Here is a 16,351-nt window from a genome sequence, read left to right as displayed (position 1 = left end):
TGAATGGCAATAAATAGAAGCACAATAAAAGGCGATGTTCCTGTACAGAACAGCTGTGTAGTTACCAAACTTCTGTGTGCATACGAATCTCTCCTGAGCGGCTTGTTTAACATGTGCATTCCTGAGCCTCCCTCCCAGATATTCTTTGGTGATATCTTCTTTCCCAGATATCTTCAAACTTCCCAGGTGATTCTGATGGAGGATCTAGGAAATTACTGTGATAGGGAGTCAATTTTTGTTGATTTGATTTTCATTTACAAATTTCTGGAGCCCAGCTTTGTGCCTGCAACTCAGGGGTGATGATGGAATTCTTTCAGTTGGTTTCTGACCTCAGGATTTGGTCAAAGAGGCAAAGACTACTCAAACAGTCATGTGCAAAAGGTGTCAGAGCAAGCTAAACCTGAAAAGGACATGTCAGTTTTTAATATGTGAATCATAATAGAATCGCTTATAAACAACAGTTATAAGTATTGTTTACTGGTACTTACCAGTCGTTTTTTGATAACTTTCTGAGTTATTGTATTTCTACAGCATTTAATACAGGATAGGTCATTGAATATATGCTGTGTAACAGAAAAGAAAGAGGACAGTCTCTAGAGAGAGCCAGGACACCCTTCTCACGGTGCTCTTTCTTCTTGCTCAACACCACTCATAGGCAGTAAATCACGGGTGCAAAAGTTCAGGCAGCAAGTCAACATCCAGTGAGCTACTAGCTACCTTTGTCCTAGTGATTTCTGACCTCCTCCAGAAAGAAAATCTATTTGGAGCCAGAAAAACACAAGGTTCTGTATGCTAAGAGCCTGGAAATGCTTCTCTTGTAAAGGCTTCTCTTAATGAAAGCCAGTTTTTGCCACCTGCCAGATGTGCACGTAAGTCTCTCTCTCTTTTTTAAATATATTTTATTGATTTTTCACAGAGCGGAAGGGAGAGGGATGGAGAGTTAGAAACATCGATGAGAGAGGAACATCGATCAGCTGCCTCCTGCACACCCCCTACTGGGGATGTGCCGGCAACCAAGGTACATGCCCTTGACCGGAATCGAACCTGGGACCTTTCAGTCCGCAGGCCGACCCTCTACTCACCGAGCCAAACCGGTTAGGGCAACACGTAAGTCGCTTTTATTGCCATTGCTGACTCTTGCCCTGCTTACATGTGGGCACTTTTGTTTTTAATTTCATAGTCACTAGAAATGCGTAGTCACTCTTTGAACATTTACTAAAGTCTGTAGTATTTGGGTAGTGTTTATAGTGATGTCCCCAGAGGTGGACTTGGGTGCCAGAAATGGGGTGCTCCCAACCACCCTCACCCCTATTTCTTTTTCCTTTTTTTAAAGATTTTTAATTGATTTTTAGAGAGAGAGGAAGGGAGAAGGAGAGAGAAACATCGTGACAGTGAAATATCAATTTGCTGCCCCCTGCATGACCCTACTGGGAATTGAACCAGCAACTTTTCAGTGCTTAGGACAACACCCAACCAACTGAGCCACCCCAGCCAGGGCCTCACCCCTATTTCTACTGTGAATGTTTGCTTATTTATCTCCTAGACAGCATACTCACTTGAGGAGTCACATGTGAGAGTTCATGTTTCAAAATGCAGTGTTGTTAGATTCTAGTTTGTTTTCACTAGTTTGGACTTCTCAGCTTTGCAATAGCAGCTCTCTGATGTGGCCTTGATAATAAAGCAGCAACTCAGTCCTTTGAACTAATAACTGTTATTGATTACATTATTGGGATAATGTAGTGTTATGAGGACAAACTTTTAAGTCTATAGACTTTCTTGTCTATAAAATAGAAATGATAGTAATAATTATCCCTTGGGATTCTTATGCCTTTCACATTTAAGGGCTTGGTAAATGTTAGCAATTGTCAATATTCTCTGATGTCAGGTAATGTGTATTGAGAAGAAATGGTCTAATTAGAGGCCCATATAAAGCCAAAATATTTTTCTTGTAGTGAACGACTCTGCTAAGAAATGATTGAGATCATAATTTTCAGACTAGAATCCCTATAAATTTGCCCTTCAAAGAATTATTCCTAAAGCATTAGGTATGTACTCTAATCACATAAGCGTCTTGTTGAATGAAGAGGTAGAACTATAATTATATACCACTGAACAAAGCAGTTTGAAGATTATGATCTCTTAGAGTAGTGGTTGGCAAACTCATTAGTCAACAAAGCCAAATATCAACAGTACAACGATTGAAATTTCTTTTGAGAGCCAAATTTTTTAAACTTAAACTATATAGGTAGGTACATTGTTATTAACTTAATTAGGGTACTCCTAAGGCTTAGGAAGAGCCACACTCAAGGGGCCAAAGAGCTGCATGTGGCTCCCAAGCCACAGTTTGCCAACCATAGTCTTAGAGAATTAATAATCATTACATAATGAATCTTTATAAGCTAAGGTGTAAAAATTCTTAACTTGAACTCAGAATTAATGCATTCTTTTTTTATAAACTCAATAAAATGTATTAATTGAGTGCCTGTTGGGTGACTAAAGAATCAAACAGGTAACAGCATAGTAATCATGAGATAGTAGCCCTCTGGATACTGACCAGATCAGACAACTTTGCTTCCAAGGGAGGAATAGCCAAGTTCATTACAGGTTCTTTCATTACATAGAATTAATTACTGGGAGATTGTTTGTATCTCAGCCCCCTTTTTTCATAGATTATTTCCGATAACTATACATGCCAATTAGGTATTTCTTCGGAAAACCATAAAAAAAGGTTATGGTGATAGATATCTTAAAATTGCCCGTTATTGGAGACTGTGATCATTTTTTCTATCAAAACCAATAGACCAAACCCATGAACATCTTAGAAAAGGTTAACTATACAGTTTGTTCATATATGTGATATTCATGCCATATTTCACATATTAATGCTTTTTAAGATTGTATGTCATTTGTTAACACTGAAATTTTAGAGATGGTATGTTCTTCAGGAAGTAATATGTCTCCAGGTGTTTTAAAAGTTACATTGGTGAGCTGTTAGAATGAGTTGGTTATATGGCATGGACAGGAGAACAACTTGAGGGATTCCTCAGTTGTGTGAGTTGGGAAGTGTTATCCAGCTGGAATTTGATAGGGAAGAAGAGGCCACATTTAGTAAACACTTCCTAAGCGCCAGAACTAGCATGCGTCCTAGGAGTGGGCAGTAGTAACCCCGTTCCTTGCATATGCTAATGTTAGACTTGGAGGGAATAAATTATTTCTCCATGACCTCATGGTTCTTAAATAGTGGCACTGGGTCTCACAACCTATCTCCAGATTTTATTATATATACATAAGTATATTTTTTAATTTTTTTTAATTTCAGAGAGAAAGGGAAAGGGAGAGAAATAGAAACATCAGTGATGAGAGAATCATTGGTCGGCGGCCTCCTGCACGCCCCCTACTGAGATCGGAGCCTGCTTCTGTGGCATGAGCCCTGACCCGGAATCCAGCTGTGAACTCCTGGTTCATAGTTCAACGCTCCGCCACTGAACCACAACAGCCAGGTCCTAGCTTCAGATTTTAAAACTGAGGTGCATCACACGGTCGCTCAGAATCAGGAAGTAAATAATACCTCCAAAAATTAAAATAAGTGTCTTTAAAGGCCTTGTATAAAATATTTGATTCATAGCAGAGCCCACAAACTCTCACTCCATTCATTTTGACCTAGGTCTCTGGGGATATGATGACAGTAGAGCCTACTTAGAATTTTTAGACTTAATCCCTGCCCTCAAGTTCCTCCAGAGCCTTTCACACACTGCGTCTGCTTAGTAGGGTTATCTATCCTCTGAGTCTAAAGCAGAATAGAAGCAGTAATTTTAAAAATTATTGCCCTGGCCAGTGTGGTTCATGGTTGGAGCGTTGGCCTGCACACTGAAGGGTCATGGGTTTGATTCCTGGTCAGGGGCATGTACCTCAGTTGCAGGTTCAGTCCCCAGCCCAGTTGGGGCATGTGGAAGGCAACCAATCAGTGTGTCTCTCTCACATCGATGTTTCTCTCTCTTCCCCACTGCCTTCCATTCTCTCTAAAAATCAATGGAAAAATATCCTCAGGTGAGGATTAACAACAACTGCAAAAAATTCTGTTGATGCCCTGGCTTAGTTGGTTGAGCATCTCCCATGCACCAAAAGATCACAGGTTCAATAAATTCCCAGTCAGGGCATATACCTAGGTGGCCAGCTCCCTTCACAGTAGGGGGCGTGCAGGAGGCAGCTGACTGATGTTTCTCTCTCCCTCTCCCTTCTTCTCTGAAATCAATAAAAAAGTCTATTTAAAAAATTTAAACTTATCTTTGAAGTTTGGTGGAATTTTCCAAATTCAGGCATTCTTTCCATTAGTTTTGAACTAGGTAGTTAACACTTGTAATTTCATGTGATAACTAAACATAAATCAAAGCGTATCCATGTGAATGGGGCACTCAAGGTGGGAATGGGATGACTGTCTTGCCACAATCCTAACCATAGGCCCCGTCTCCCTGAGGCCTTTAAGACAAGGGGAAAAGACCAGGAGGCTACAGGGCTGTTCTAACACATACTTACTTGTGAAGCAACTCAGAAAAAGCCAGGAACCTCGTAGCTCCAGCCTGCTGGTGAGTGTGCTGAGAACAGCTATAAGCGTCCTCATGAACACTGGGCCTTCTCAAAGAAGCATTTAATCACAACCAGTGGAGGAGGGTGTGTTTAGTCAGAACCCACAGCTGGGAACTTTAGTGTCTGAGCTCGATTTTATCACTGAAGAGGCACTTTCATCCTTTAGAAGTACTGCTTTTTTTTTTTTTTTTTAATTGAAATAACCCTATTATATACAGGTAGAAATAGCAGAAAAAATCTACTGAATTTGGTTAAGATGTGTATTTTTTCTGTTAACTTTCACTTTTTGAATTTAGGGTAAAATGAAACTAGCCAAATTCCTAAGGTGTAGTCCAAAGTCCATGCAGTTTTTAGTTTGTTGAAGACAATTATGAAACAGTGGCCACCTCAATTTTTCAAAATATGAGTTATAAAATACACTTTGATGTCAGTGGGTGATTTGTTTTCTCTAATGAAAAACAAACTTTCAGATCTGGTAATCTACGAACTACTGGGGCATTCTAGTTTTAAAAGGCTAATTTGTGAGAAATTAACTTCATATACAGTCATTTCTCTGCAAATGACTGAAATTCATACACTTGGCCTCACTCTTTTTTTTTAATCCTCTCCTGAGGCAATTTTTCATTGATTTTTAGAGAGAGTAGAAGGGAGGGGTGAGACAGAAATATTGATGTAAGAGAGACACATCGATTGATTGCCTCCCACACACACCCCAACTAGGACTGGGGATCGAATCTGCAACCAAGGTATGTGCCCTTAACCAGAATCGAACCTGGGACCCTTCAATCCATGGGCCAATGCTCTGTCCACTGACCCAAATTGGCCAGGGCACTTGGCCTCACTTTTAACTCCCAACTTCTGTTTGTGTCTCCAGTTGCTCACTAGACAATTGTACATCACCTCAAACTCAACTTTTCTAAAATTCAACTGACCTTTCCAAGATGGCCCCATCTGTTTACAGTGACCTGTTTCTATCAGATGTACTGTTCTTCTTCCCCAGTTCTGAAACCTAACCAGCATCTTGGATTTTTCTTTCTCTCTAGGCACCAAAGTCCACAATTACATAATGAATCAATTATTATTATAATTATTATTATTATTATTAGAAATACTGTTATTCTTTTTTATTGATTTTAGAGAGAAGAGAGAAACATCGATTTGTTCCATTTATTCATGCATTCATCAGTTGCCTCTTGTATGTGTTCTTACCAGAGATCAAACTCATAACTTTGGTGTATCAGGACAACACTCTAACCAGCAGAGCTACCCGACCAAAGCCCATAAGTTATTTTCTTAACATCTTCTGGATAGATTGATCCCTTTCTTTTACTACCTTTGCCATTTTCATTTTTGTCACCTTAGTTCCAGCAGTGATAACAGTTCATTTGTAACTTGTTCCAACCTAATCCTTCTTGATGAGATTTATTATCCTAATGCACAGCTGTCTGATCTCATTGCCTCTGACACCTTTATGTGCTCCCATTGGCTCACCTGTCTTTAACCAGGCACATAAGACCCTGTATAGGACCTGTAGCTCCTATATCACTCACTGGTCCCCATGAAAACACTGAGAGCAGCGCCCAAGTCAGGCCCATCTTTTCTGACCCCTTGCCCAGCCCTCAATGGGAGCTTTGTATCTTTCCTTTGACACTGAGTCCAGATGTGAATATGAATGTACCTAAAGGGCCTTCCCAATGTCCAAGCTCATAGGAAAAGTTCAGTAAATAGCAGTGTTTCAGTTGTTTCCTGGGATGATACTGTCCACATGGTAGTTGTTTAATAACTATTAACCAAGTAAAGAAACGACTCAAAATGATTTCTTTTTCCAGAAACCTATATATAAGATCTCTCACTTCTTTAGCAATTTGAAGAGACTGTACAAAGTAAAGCACTTAGAAAATTTTTCAAAGTTCCTAAATAGCCCTGGCCAGTGTGCTTAGTGGTTAGACCATCAGCCTGTGCATCAAAGGTTCTCAGGTTCAATTCCTGGTCAAAGGCATGTATCTGGGTTGCAGGTTCACTCTCTGCTACCCCTGCCCCCAGCTTTCCCTGTCCTCACATTGATTTTTTTTTTCTCTCTCCCCATCTCACCCTCCTTTCTGCTCTCTCTAAAATAAAAAATAAATCAATAGAAAATATATCCTCAGGTGAGGATTAATAACAACAAAAAGTGTTCCTAAACATACAAGTAATGAGCAAATGTGATTATCAGAAATAATTTAGAATTTGTCATTAAGAACATTTATTTAGGTTCTTTTCTTCCAAATAGAACGGTTTTTAATAGACCTATACAAAAGATTGTTTCCGTCTTTGCTACCATCAATTGTAAATAACTGTTATTTATTTAAATTCACACTAAGCTTAAAATTTAGTTCTGTTTATTCTGAGTTGAAAATCTCCCATTAGTGTTTGGCCAAAAGAAATATAATACAGTATACTTTTTATAATTATATATATATATATATATATATATATATATATATATGTTTTACAATTATTAAAATGTCAGACATTTTCATTAAGAACAACTCCGTAAGTACAAAGAAACCACACACCAAGCAAACAATCATGACCCTCTCCACTCAACACACCCACTACTAATACTTCATTGTATTTTCTTCTAGTCTTCTAGATTTGCTCATTTAAATTATAGTGTTATCATGTTCTATGTAAAAATGTTCACCTTATAAAGGGTGATAAAATTCTCTTATCACTGCATTTGAAAATCAGGTAAATTGCCATATGCCCAGCTCTGTACTAGGCACTTTACTTGCATTCTCTTATTTCATCCTTAAAACCTCCTAATGAATAGCTGAAACAAATATAATATTGAATGTCAACTGTAATTGAAAAATACCTTTTTAAAAAAAAGATTGATTCAGTGATACAGAGTGACCCATATCCTCAGGTTAATTTGGACTCTTCAACTGGTGATAAAAATTCTTGGAATCTTAAAAATAAACAAACAGAAAAACTCCTGATGAGGTAAATCTATTACCACCCTCATTGATACTTGAGAAAGCTATGAAGGACTCTTTGCTTTTGCATCAGACTTGCTGGCTCCCTGGTGGGCCCTTGGGAATCTTGAAATCTGGGCACAACAATATTAATATAAATCTATTTTAATTATGAAAAGTAACAATACCAAGAAATGGACAATAAAAACTTCATAACTGTGATTATCTTTGTATATCCCCTGCTGGTTTTTTCCCATTTGAATGTTTTATATGACTATATAAATATAGGTTATATCTATATTTAAAAAAAAAAAAGAGAGAGAGAGAAAGCTGAGACTCAAAGAGGTCGAGACCCACAACTGGTAAAGGGCAGAGGTGGGGTAAGAGCCAAGGCAGCCCAATCCTGGGACCTGTGTTCTTTTTTTCTTTTTCTTTTTTAATATGTTTTTATTGATTTCAGAGAGAGGAAGGGAGAGGGAGAGACAGATAGAAACATCAGTGAGAGAGAAACATCATCGGCTGCCACCTTCATGTCCCCTACTGGGGACCAAGCCTACAACCCTGAATTGAATTTAGCAACCTCCTGGGGCATGGGTCAACGCTCAATCACTGAGCAACACTGGCCAGACTTGGGACTTGTGTTCTTATCTACTGTGCCTGCAAAGTGTAAACTGAGCTCAGTGTGATCAGTGTGACTGATTTACATTTTTTCTTTCACAATAGCGACATTGAGAAACTCACCCACCACTGTGATAATGCCTACACTGTGATAATACCGGGAACACAATGAATAATCATTTTTTAGCCCCTGTTTACACCACACACCATCCTAGCCACTATACTGTCATGGTCTCTAGTCCTCACAGTAGGTCTTGAAGGTTTTGTATTGTTACCACCATTTCATACCTGAGAAAAAAGGCCCAGGGAGCTCAACAAATTTTATGCACAGTCACAGAGCTAGTGAGTTGGAGAGTTGAGATTCTAACTCCATGGTATTCTCCATCATACTGCCTCTTAATAAAAAAGCCTCATGAGCCTTAGATGAGAATAAGAAGAGAATGGATCCTTTGCCATTTGCATATTAGTGATATTAGCATATTTCTCTGGCACCAAATTGGCCAGATCCAGAGGGCATGATATGCATGTTTGGGTTGATTTGGGGAAAAGGGTAATATTGAGCCATGGTGGGGTTGATCGGGCACAGAGCACCTCAAAAAAAAGGCTTCACTTACTTCTTGGAACTGCTCCTGTGGGAGCCTCTGAAATCAAATGGCTATGAAATAAATAATTACCTAAAGGAAAGGCAGATTTATTTGGACAAAATGTGTTATTTACATGAAATACTTTTTGTTGTTGTTGTTAATCTGCACTCCAGGATATTTTTCCATTGATTTTTAAGGAGAGCAGAAGAGAGAGGGAAAGACAGAGAGAAACATCAATGTGAGAGAAACACATCAATTGATTGCCTCCTGCACGAGCCCCGATCAGGGCCCAGGCCAGGGAGGAGCCTGCAACCAAGGTAGATGCCTTTGACCGGAATTGAACCCAGGAACTTTGGTCTGCAGGCCAACGCTCTATCCACTGGGCAAAACTGAAATACATCTATTATTGCCAACTCCAGACATTTCACCAGGCCAAGAAGCTGGTTTATTTTAAATCACACCCACTGAAAAGATTTTTTTTTTTAATATATTTTATTGATTTTTTACAGAGAGGAAGGGAGAGAGATAGAGAGTTAGAAACATCGATGAGAGAGAAACATCGATCAGCTGCCTCCTGCACATCTCCTACTGGGGATGTGCCCGCAACCCAGGTACATGCCCCCGACCGGAATCGAACCTGGGACCTTTCAGTCCGCAGGCCGATGCTCTATCCACTGAGCCAAACCGGTTTCGGCACACTGAAAAGATTTTAATTGAGAAAACTGAGACTAGAGAAATTACATTTTCAAAGAAATTAGTGAAAGAGTAGGATCTAGAATTCTCCACACTGCCTCCCAAGTCTATTGAACTTGCCACTACACTATTTTGCTTCACCTAATTTTCAAAAGTAAGACAGGCCAGGAAGAAATTCAGTAATGTTTATCTGGATTTTGGAATGTGAATTTTTAGAAATCAAATTTGTCACATTTAAAAATTAGCTTTAATTGAATGGCAGTAATCTCAAATACCTACTAAACTAATTGTCCTATTTCTGTTGCTGTCTCTCTCTTTTTCTAGATTTAACGATGCTTTACAGCAGTTTTCTAAGTCTGAAATTTTCTATGCCTGTGAATCCCACAATTTGCTAAGAGATGGAGGAATCTCAGCAACATGACCTGAACACGATGACCCTTGAGAAAGATGATCCCCTCGAGAGCACCAGCCCTCAGATTTCTGTTAGTGAATTTTCTTGCCACTGCTGTTACGACATCCTGATTAACCCCACCACCTTGAACTGTGGGCACAGCTTCTGCCGGCACTGCCTAGCTTTATGGTGGACCTCTTCAAAGAAAACAGAGTGTCCAGAATGCAGAGAAAAATGGGAAGGTTTCCCCAAAGTCAATATTCTCCTCAGGTATGCTCAGTCCATGTTGGTAGCACATACTGCTTGTTCGATATGGTTTCTCTTAGTGGGGCAGCCATGTCTGAAAAACACAGACACGCAGAGCTGAACTACTGTGGTCATTCTGGATCTGCTGGAATGTAAATCAGGGAGCTCAAGGACCTGAAAATCCAAACTCCCTTCCTCATAGGTGACTGTGATTTGTTTATATTTATCATAAATAAAATAAATTCTCATTATCAGACCATTGCTTGTAATCCTTTGCCATATAATACTTTTTTAAAAATATTTTTTTTTATTGATTTCAGAGAGGAAAGGAGAGGGGGAAAGAGATAGAAACATCAGTGATAAGAGAGAATCATTGATTGGCTGCCTCCTGTACACCCCCCACTAGGGATCAATCCTGCAACCTGGGCATGTGCCCCGACCGTGAATCAAACTGTGACCTGGTTCACAGGTCATCGCTCAACCACTGAGGCACACCAGCCAGGCCATATAATACTTTTTATTGATGTGTATTCAATGAAAACACCCTAGGTCTAATGGGGAAAATGCTATCTATATATATAAAAGCCTAAGTGACTGGTCGACTGGCCTTTAGCTATTACACACACTGACCACCAGGGGGAAGACGCTCAACGCAGGATCTGCTGAGCAAATTTGCAGAGTGCCCTCTTGCACTCCAGGACCCCTCGGGAAATGTCGAACTGCCAGTTTTGTTCCAATCCCCATAGGCCAGGCCAAGGGACCCCACCGCTGCACAAATCTGTGCACCAGGCCTCTAGTAACTGTATAATTCTGAATAACTGGTTTGATGCTGACTTTCATAGTCTTTGACTAACCTCTGTGCCAGCTAACACATTAATTGAAGTAGGTTCTATTACATACATAGCATCACACAATAAATGGCATAACACCTTTCAGTTACCAGGTTATTCCATTCATAATGTTTAAAGTTCTTTGGGGATGTTGCTTATTATGAGGTCTTTGAGACTAAATTCCTTGTCTCTTCTTCTGCTGTTGTTTTGGTATTAATAGAGTACCAAAAAGTTTTGTGAAAACATTAATTCAACTTCCCCTTTTTCACAGGAAGTGTATTTACAAACACTTTGGCCTTGATGGTTGATCTTTTCTCTTACTACTCAACTTCACTTTTTTCTTTTTTCTACAAATTAATTTTTTTTTAAGTAAGAGATAGAGAAACACTGATTTGTTCCATTTCTTTATGCTTTCATTGGTTGATTGCATGTGCCCTGACCAGGAATCAAACCTGCCAGCAACCTTGGTGCATTGGGACAATGCTCTAATCAACTGAGCTATCCGGCCAGGGCACGAATTAATTTCTAATAACCTAAGCAATACATACGTACATTCATTTGTTTACATTCTTTTTAAAATATTAGAGCATTACTGATAAAGCTAAAAATCCCTTTGACCCCCTCTCCATCTTATAATCCTTCCTTCCTTTGTCCCAGAGTAACTTCAGTTATGACTTAGTTGTGATTTCTTTCAGACTTTTAAAAAGATATATATGCCAATAAGAAATGCAAACACTTTCTCATATCAGTGGTATTCTGTCTGTATAGTTCTAAAGTTTACAGATTTCATTCAACAATATGTATGTCTTAAATTTATCCATCTTGATAAACAGTAATATCCAGTAAATTCATTTTTAAAACTATGTAGTGTTCCATTATATAAATATACTGTGTTTTATTTAGCTGTTTTCCTAATATGTCCCCTAAAAATGGGTCATTTCCCATTTTTTTTGCTGTCTCAAAAGTACTAGAGTACTTGCATATTATTAAATGTTGACAGTATTGTTTTGGCTTTTAGACATTGTAAGTATATTTAGTAAAACAACTCTGTTGTGATTTTTTTCTGTTCTCCGTAGGGATGCCATTGAAAAGTTATTTCCTGATGCCGTTAGGATGCGATTGGAAGACGTTCAGCAGAATAATGACATAGTCCAGAGCCTTGCAGCCTTTCAGAAATATGGGAATGATCAGGTTTCTTTAGCTCCCAACGCAGGCCGAGTGAATCAGCAGAGAGGAGGGGGATTCTTTTCAGGAGTGCTCTCAGCTTTAACTGGTGTGGCAGTAAGTTTATAACTTTTTCACTGTCCCCACCTCCCAGGGTTTCTACTGAAGTCAGTTCTGTTTAAATAACCTAAATGATTGATGACATAGCTGTTTGTGGTAATTCAGTGCATTCATTGAAATCTGCTGGATTGTATGAGTCTTTGACGATGTTGCTTACTCCAGTCAACAACATAATAGTCAGAGCCCAGTAAATGTTAGCTTTCTTTCATTTCATCTTCCTCCCATTTTAGAGATGAGGAAATAGGTGACAGAACTGGAATATGAGACCATGTCTGCCTTTATAAGAGTCATGAGCACAGCCTTTTACTAACCCCCAATGTAAAGACTTTCCTTTATTTAAGTTCCATGCGATAGAAATCTAAATGTTACAAATTTTTCAATAGAAAAAGCACATGAGTTAGTCCTGTTGGTCAGGTTGATGGGGTCATGGGTTCGATGTTCCCAGGCACCCTGTGAAGAGTCCCTCCCGCTCCTATCTCTGTTCCCTTACAACCCAACAATCAACAGCAAGTTGAGCCTCCCAAGAGTTGTGCTCCCCTGCTTTCTGGCACTGGCCTTGCCCTGCTTCTGTGTACAGACTTGGCATAATTCCCTTCTAGCTCAGCCTTTCCCCTTCCCTGCCCCACATTCACATATTTAGAAACTGGCACCTCTAACTTTTCTGTGTCTTAAAATCCCTGTCACTTTTACCCAGGTGGTCCTGCTCGTGTATCACTGGAGCAGCAGGGAGTCTGAGCATGACCTCCTGGTCCACAAGGCTGTGGCCAAATGGACAGCGGAAGAAGTTGTCCTCTGGCTGGAGCAGCTGGGCCCTTGGGCCTCTCTCTACAGAGACAGGTTTTTAGCCGAAAGAGTAAATGGAAGGTGAGGAGCAAAATCTTTGACACATCATTGACATTTTTTAAAACAGCCTTATTGAGACATATTTACATACCAGAAAATTCACCATCTAAAGTGTATAATCAGTGGTTGGGGTTTTTTTGTTTGTTTGTTTTTTTAATATATCTTACTGATTTTTTACAGAGAGGAAAGGAGAGGGATAGAAAGCTAGAAACATCAATCAGCTGCCTCCAGAACACCCCCACCGGGATGTGCCCGTAACCAAGGTACATGCCCTTGACCGGAATCGAACCTGGGACCCTTCAGTCCACAGGCCGATGCTCTATCCACCGAGCCAAAACAGTTAGGGCAGTCAGTGGTTTCTAATGTATTCAAAGATATGATAATGTTCTAGTTTTAGAACATTTTCATCACCCCCAAAAAGAAGGCTCAATCCTTGTTTCCCCCATCACTCTGCCCTATGTACCACCATTCTACTTTGCCTATTCGGAGTATTTCATATAAATGGAATTATATAATATGTGGCCTTTTATGTCTGGCTTTTTCATATCGTGTTTTAAGGGTTCATACAAGTTGTAGCATTCATTTTTATGGCTGAATAATATTCCATTATGTGACTACACAACATTTTATTTATCCATTCTTTTGATGGACATTTGGGTTGATTCCAGTCTGGGCCTATTATGAACAATTCCACTGTGATCATTTGTGTACAAGTTTCTGTGTGGATATATATTTCAGTACTCTTGGAGTGCAATTGTTGGGTCATAAGTGTGTGTTTAACTTTTTGAGGAACTGTCAAACTGTTTTAAACTGAAAATACGGTCTACTAAATAGGTCTGTGTCTATATTTACATATTTGTGTACATATACATATAGACAAATGTATGTATATATGCTAGAGCAGCGGTTGCCAACTGGTGGTCCTCAGACCACTGATGGTCCGTGAGGTCCGAAAGGTTGGCGACCGCTGTGCTAGAGTCTATTTAATTGATTTCTACCAAAAAATATTTGGATTATTTCCTTTTTCCTGTTATAGACAGTTTCACACAACATTGTAGCAGGTACCTGGAGGAACGCATTAGTATGAGGAACTGATAAGTTGCTCTGAGGAGGCCTGCTTCTGCCCATCAACAAACCCCTGCCCTTCCAGAGCACTGTCCATCTTTGCTGGGATCCCTCCCTTCCTTGGAGGGACTGTGTAGGGATGTTACTTAGAACACCATGCAGTGCTGAGAGGAGCTGCTTGTTTCAGACTTGGAGTCCGCTCACTGCCAGGCTGCCTGACTGTCCCACTTCCCACCCCAGTCACTTTCCTCCCTGAACTGAACTTCCAATATTTGACTCTCTTTTGTGGAAACACAATGCTCCCACTGTAATTGTCTGGGGGATTTTTTGTGTAAAAGTTAGTGTGCCCCTCCCCCAGCCCAGAATTGTGGTTTTAAAAAAAATTCTAGTTAGTACAACATATCTTTGCATAACTGCCGTTTCTTCCAGAGGACAGATTCCTAAAACTGGAATTGCTGGATCAAAGGGAGTAAACCTCTGCTACTTAAATATTACCAAATTACCCACAAAAGGACATCAGTGCACAGTCCTCCAACAGTGGTATGGGGCTCACCTGCCAGTGCGCAAGGGAGTTTCTAACAGTGAATCACTGTGCAGGTGGATTTGTGTTTTCTGATGAAAGGGAATAGATAAGACATCTACAATTATTTTTATTAAATCACTACCCCGAAACAACTACTTCTAATGTCATAACGTTTTATTGGCTTTCTTCCCAACTTTTTTTCTATGCACACACAATTTTAAAAAACAGAGCAAGCCCTGGCCAGTGTGGCTCAGTTGGTTGGAGCGTCCGTTGTCCCATACACCAGGAAGTGTCAGATTTGATTCCAGGTCAAGGCACATACCCAGGTTGTGGGTTTGATCCCCAGTTGGGACACCTACAGGAGGCAACCAATCAGTGTTTCTCTCTCACATCGCTGTCTCTCTGTTTCTCTACCTCTCCCCCCAATCAAATAAATAAATAAATAAATAAATAAATAAATAAATAAATAAATAAGTAAATAAAATTGTCCCACTTTTGATGTTTAGAAAAAAGGAAAAATAAAAAACAGAGTAATATGTGAGAGATCAGAGTGCATAGCTGAAAGATCAAAGGTTAGGAGCAAAGCAGGCCTGGGTGTGGCTTGGGTAGGTCACTTTATTTCTCTGAGCCAGTTTTCTCATCCACAAAATGGGCATAAGGCCACTTACCCTACAGAATTGTTAAATGGATCAGTGATGATTTATGAAAGTATTTTCACATAGTCATTGGCAAATAGTAAGCAGTCAATTGTTTGGTGTTATTAATGGTATTTTACTTATTAGGTATCTTACCTTACCTCAAGGCTAAAGTATCTGTGTTGATAAGATGTAACTCTGTGGAAAGTTTCCTTCCAGTACACAACCTCAAAAAAATTCTCCTATCACCCTCTCCACCACAGATTGCTTTTAACTTTAACAGAGGAAGAATTTTCAAGGGCACCGTATACCATAGAAAACAGCAGCCACAGGAGAGCCATCCTCATGGAATTGGAGCGTGTCAAAGCACTAGGCGTGAAGCCCCCCCAAAATCTCTGGGAATATAAGGTGAATTCTTTATTTTTTTTTAATTGAAAAAAGTATAGAGAACAACATAAATCACCTGCATGCCCACTGCTTAAAACATCACAGATACGAGTGAAGCCCTGCCTCCCACCCTCTCTATAGGTGCCACACTCCTACAGCAAAGCACTAGGAGCATTGTTCTATAGGTTTTTAACCTTAACCTAAGAGGCGTGAGCTGAGCCTGTCCTTCTGCAAGTGGTGTTTATCTCTGTGGCTCCCGTTCATTCGTTTTCTTTGTGGGCAGGTTTCCATTGCACAAGTTTGTGACAATGTATGCATTTTCCTGTTGGTGTACACTGAGATTATTCTCATTTCTGTATTAACTGTATATGTTTATGTGGTATTAACAATTCATGGGCGTGGGGTGGGGGAGTTCATGAAAAATAATGTCTTTTATGGGCTTCTTAAGGGGTAATAATGAAAAAATGTTTGGAAACAATACTTTAGAATAAAGTATTCCCATATATGTCTATGTCTCACCTAAGTTAGGACACAAAGTTATTTTTAGAAGTTAGATTTTTCTAGAAACTATTAGTATGGGAAATTTCAAACATACCCAAAAGCAAGATAAAAAAAAACTGCCATCTGTCCATACCAGGGCCATGTTTATTTTAATAATACCCCACCTAAACATTATTTTGAAAATCTGAGACGATTTACCCCTTAAGGAGC

General features: G+C 39.5%; 1 protein-coding gene across 2 annotated transcripts in view; it reads left to right on the top strand.

Moving 5' to 3' along the window:
- BFAR (bifunctional apoptosis regulator) overlaps nucleotides 1–16,351 on the top strand; it is a 30,146-nt gene that overhangs the window by 2,752 nt on the left and 11,043 nt on the right. For both annotated transcript variants that reach the window (XM_081090503.1, XM_081090504.1), the window contains exons 2-5: nucleotides 9,761–10,097; nucleotides 11,980–12,184; nucleotides 12,882–13,051; nucleotides 15,517–15,661. In XM_081090503.1, coding sequence (XP_080946629.1) covers nucleotides 9,835–10,097; nucleotides 11,980–12,184; nucleotides 12,882–13,051; nucleotides 15,517–15,661 — 783 coding nt within the window. In that variant the 5' untranslated portion in view covers nucleotides 9,761–9,834. The remainder of the gene's footprint in view (nucleotides 1–9,760; nucleotides 10,098–11,979; nucleotides 12,185–12,881; nucleotides 13,052–15,516; nucleotides 15,662–16,351) is intronic.

Source organism: Myotis nattereri, assembly GCF_964212035.1.
Source record: "Myotis nattereri genome assembly, chromosome: 4".
Taxonomy (NCBI): domain Eukaryota; kingdom Metazoa; phylum Chordata; class Mammalia; order Chiroptera; family Vespertilionidae; genus Myotis; species Myotis nattereri.
Note: the sequence above shows the minus strand (reverse complement) of the source record. Positions and strands in the feature narration are given on the sequence as shown.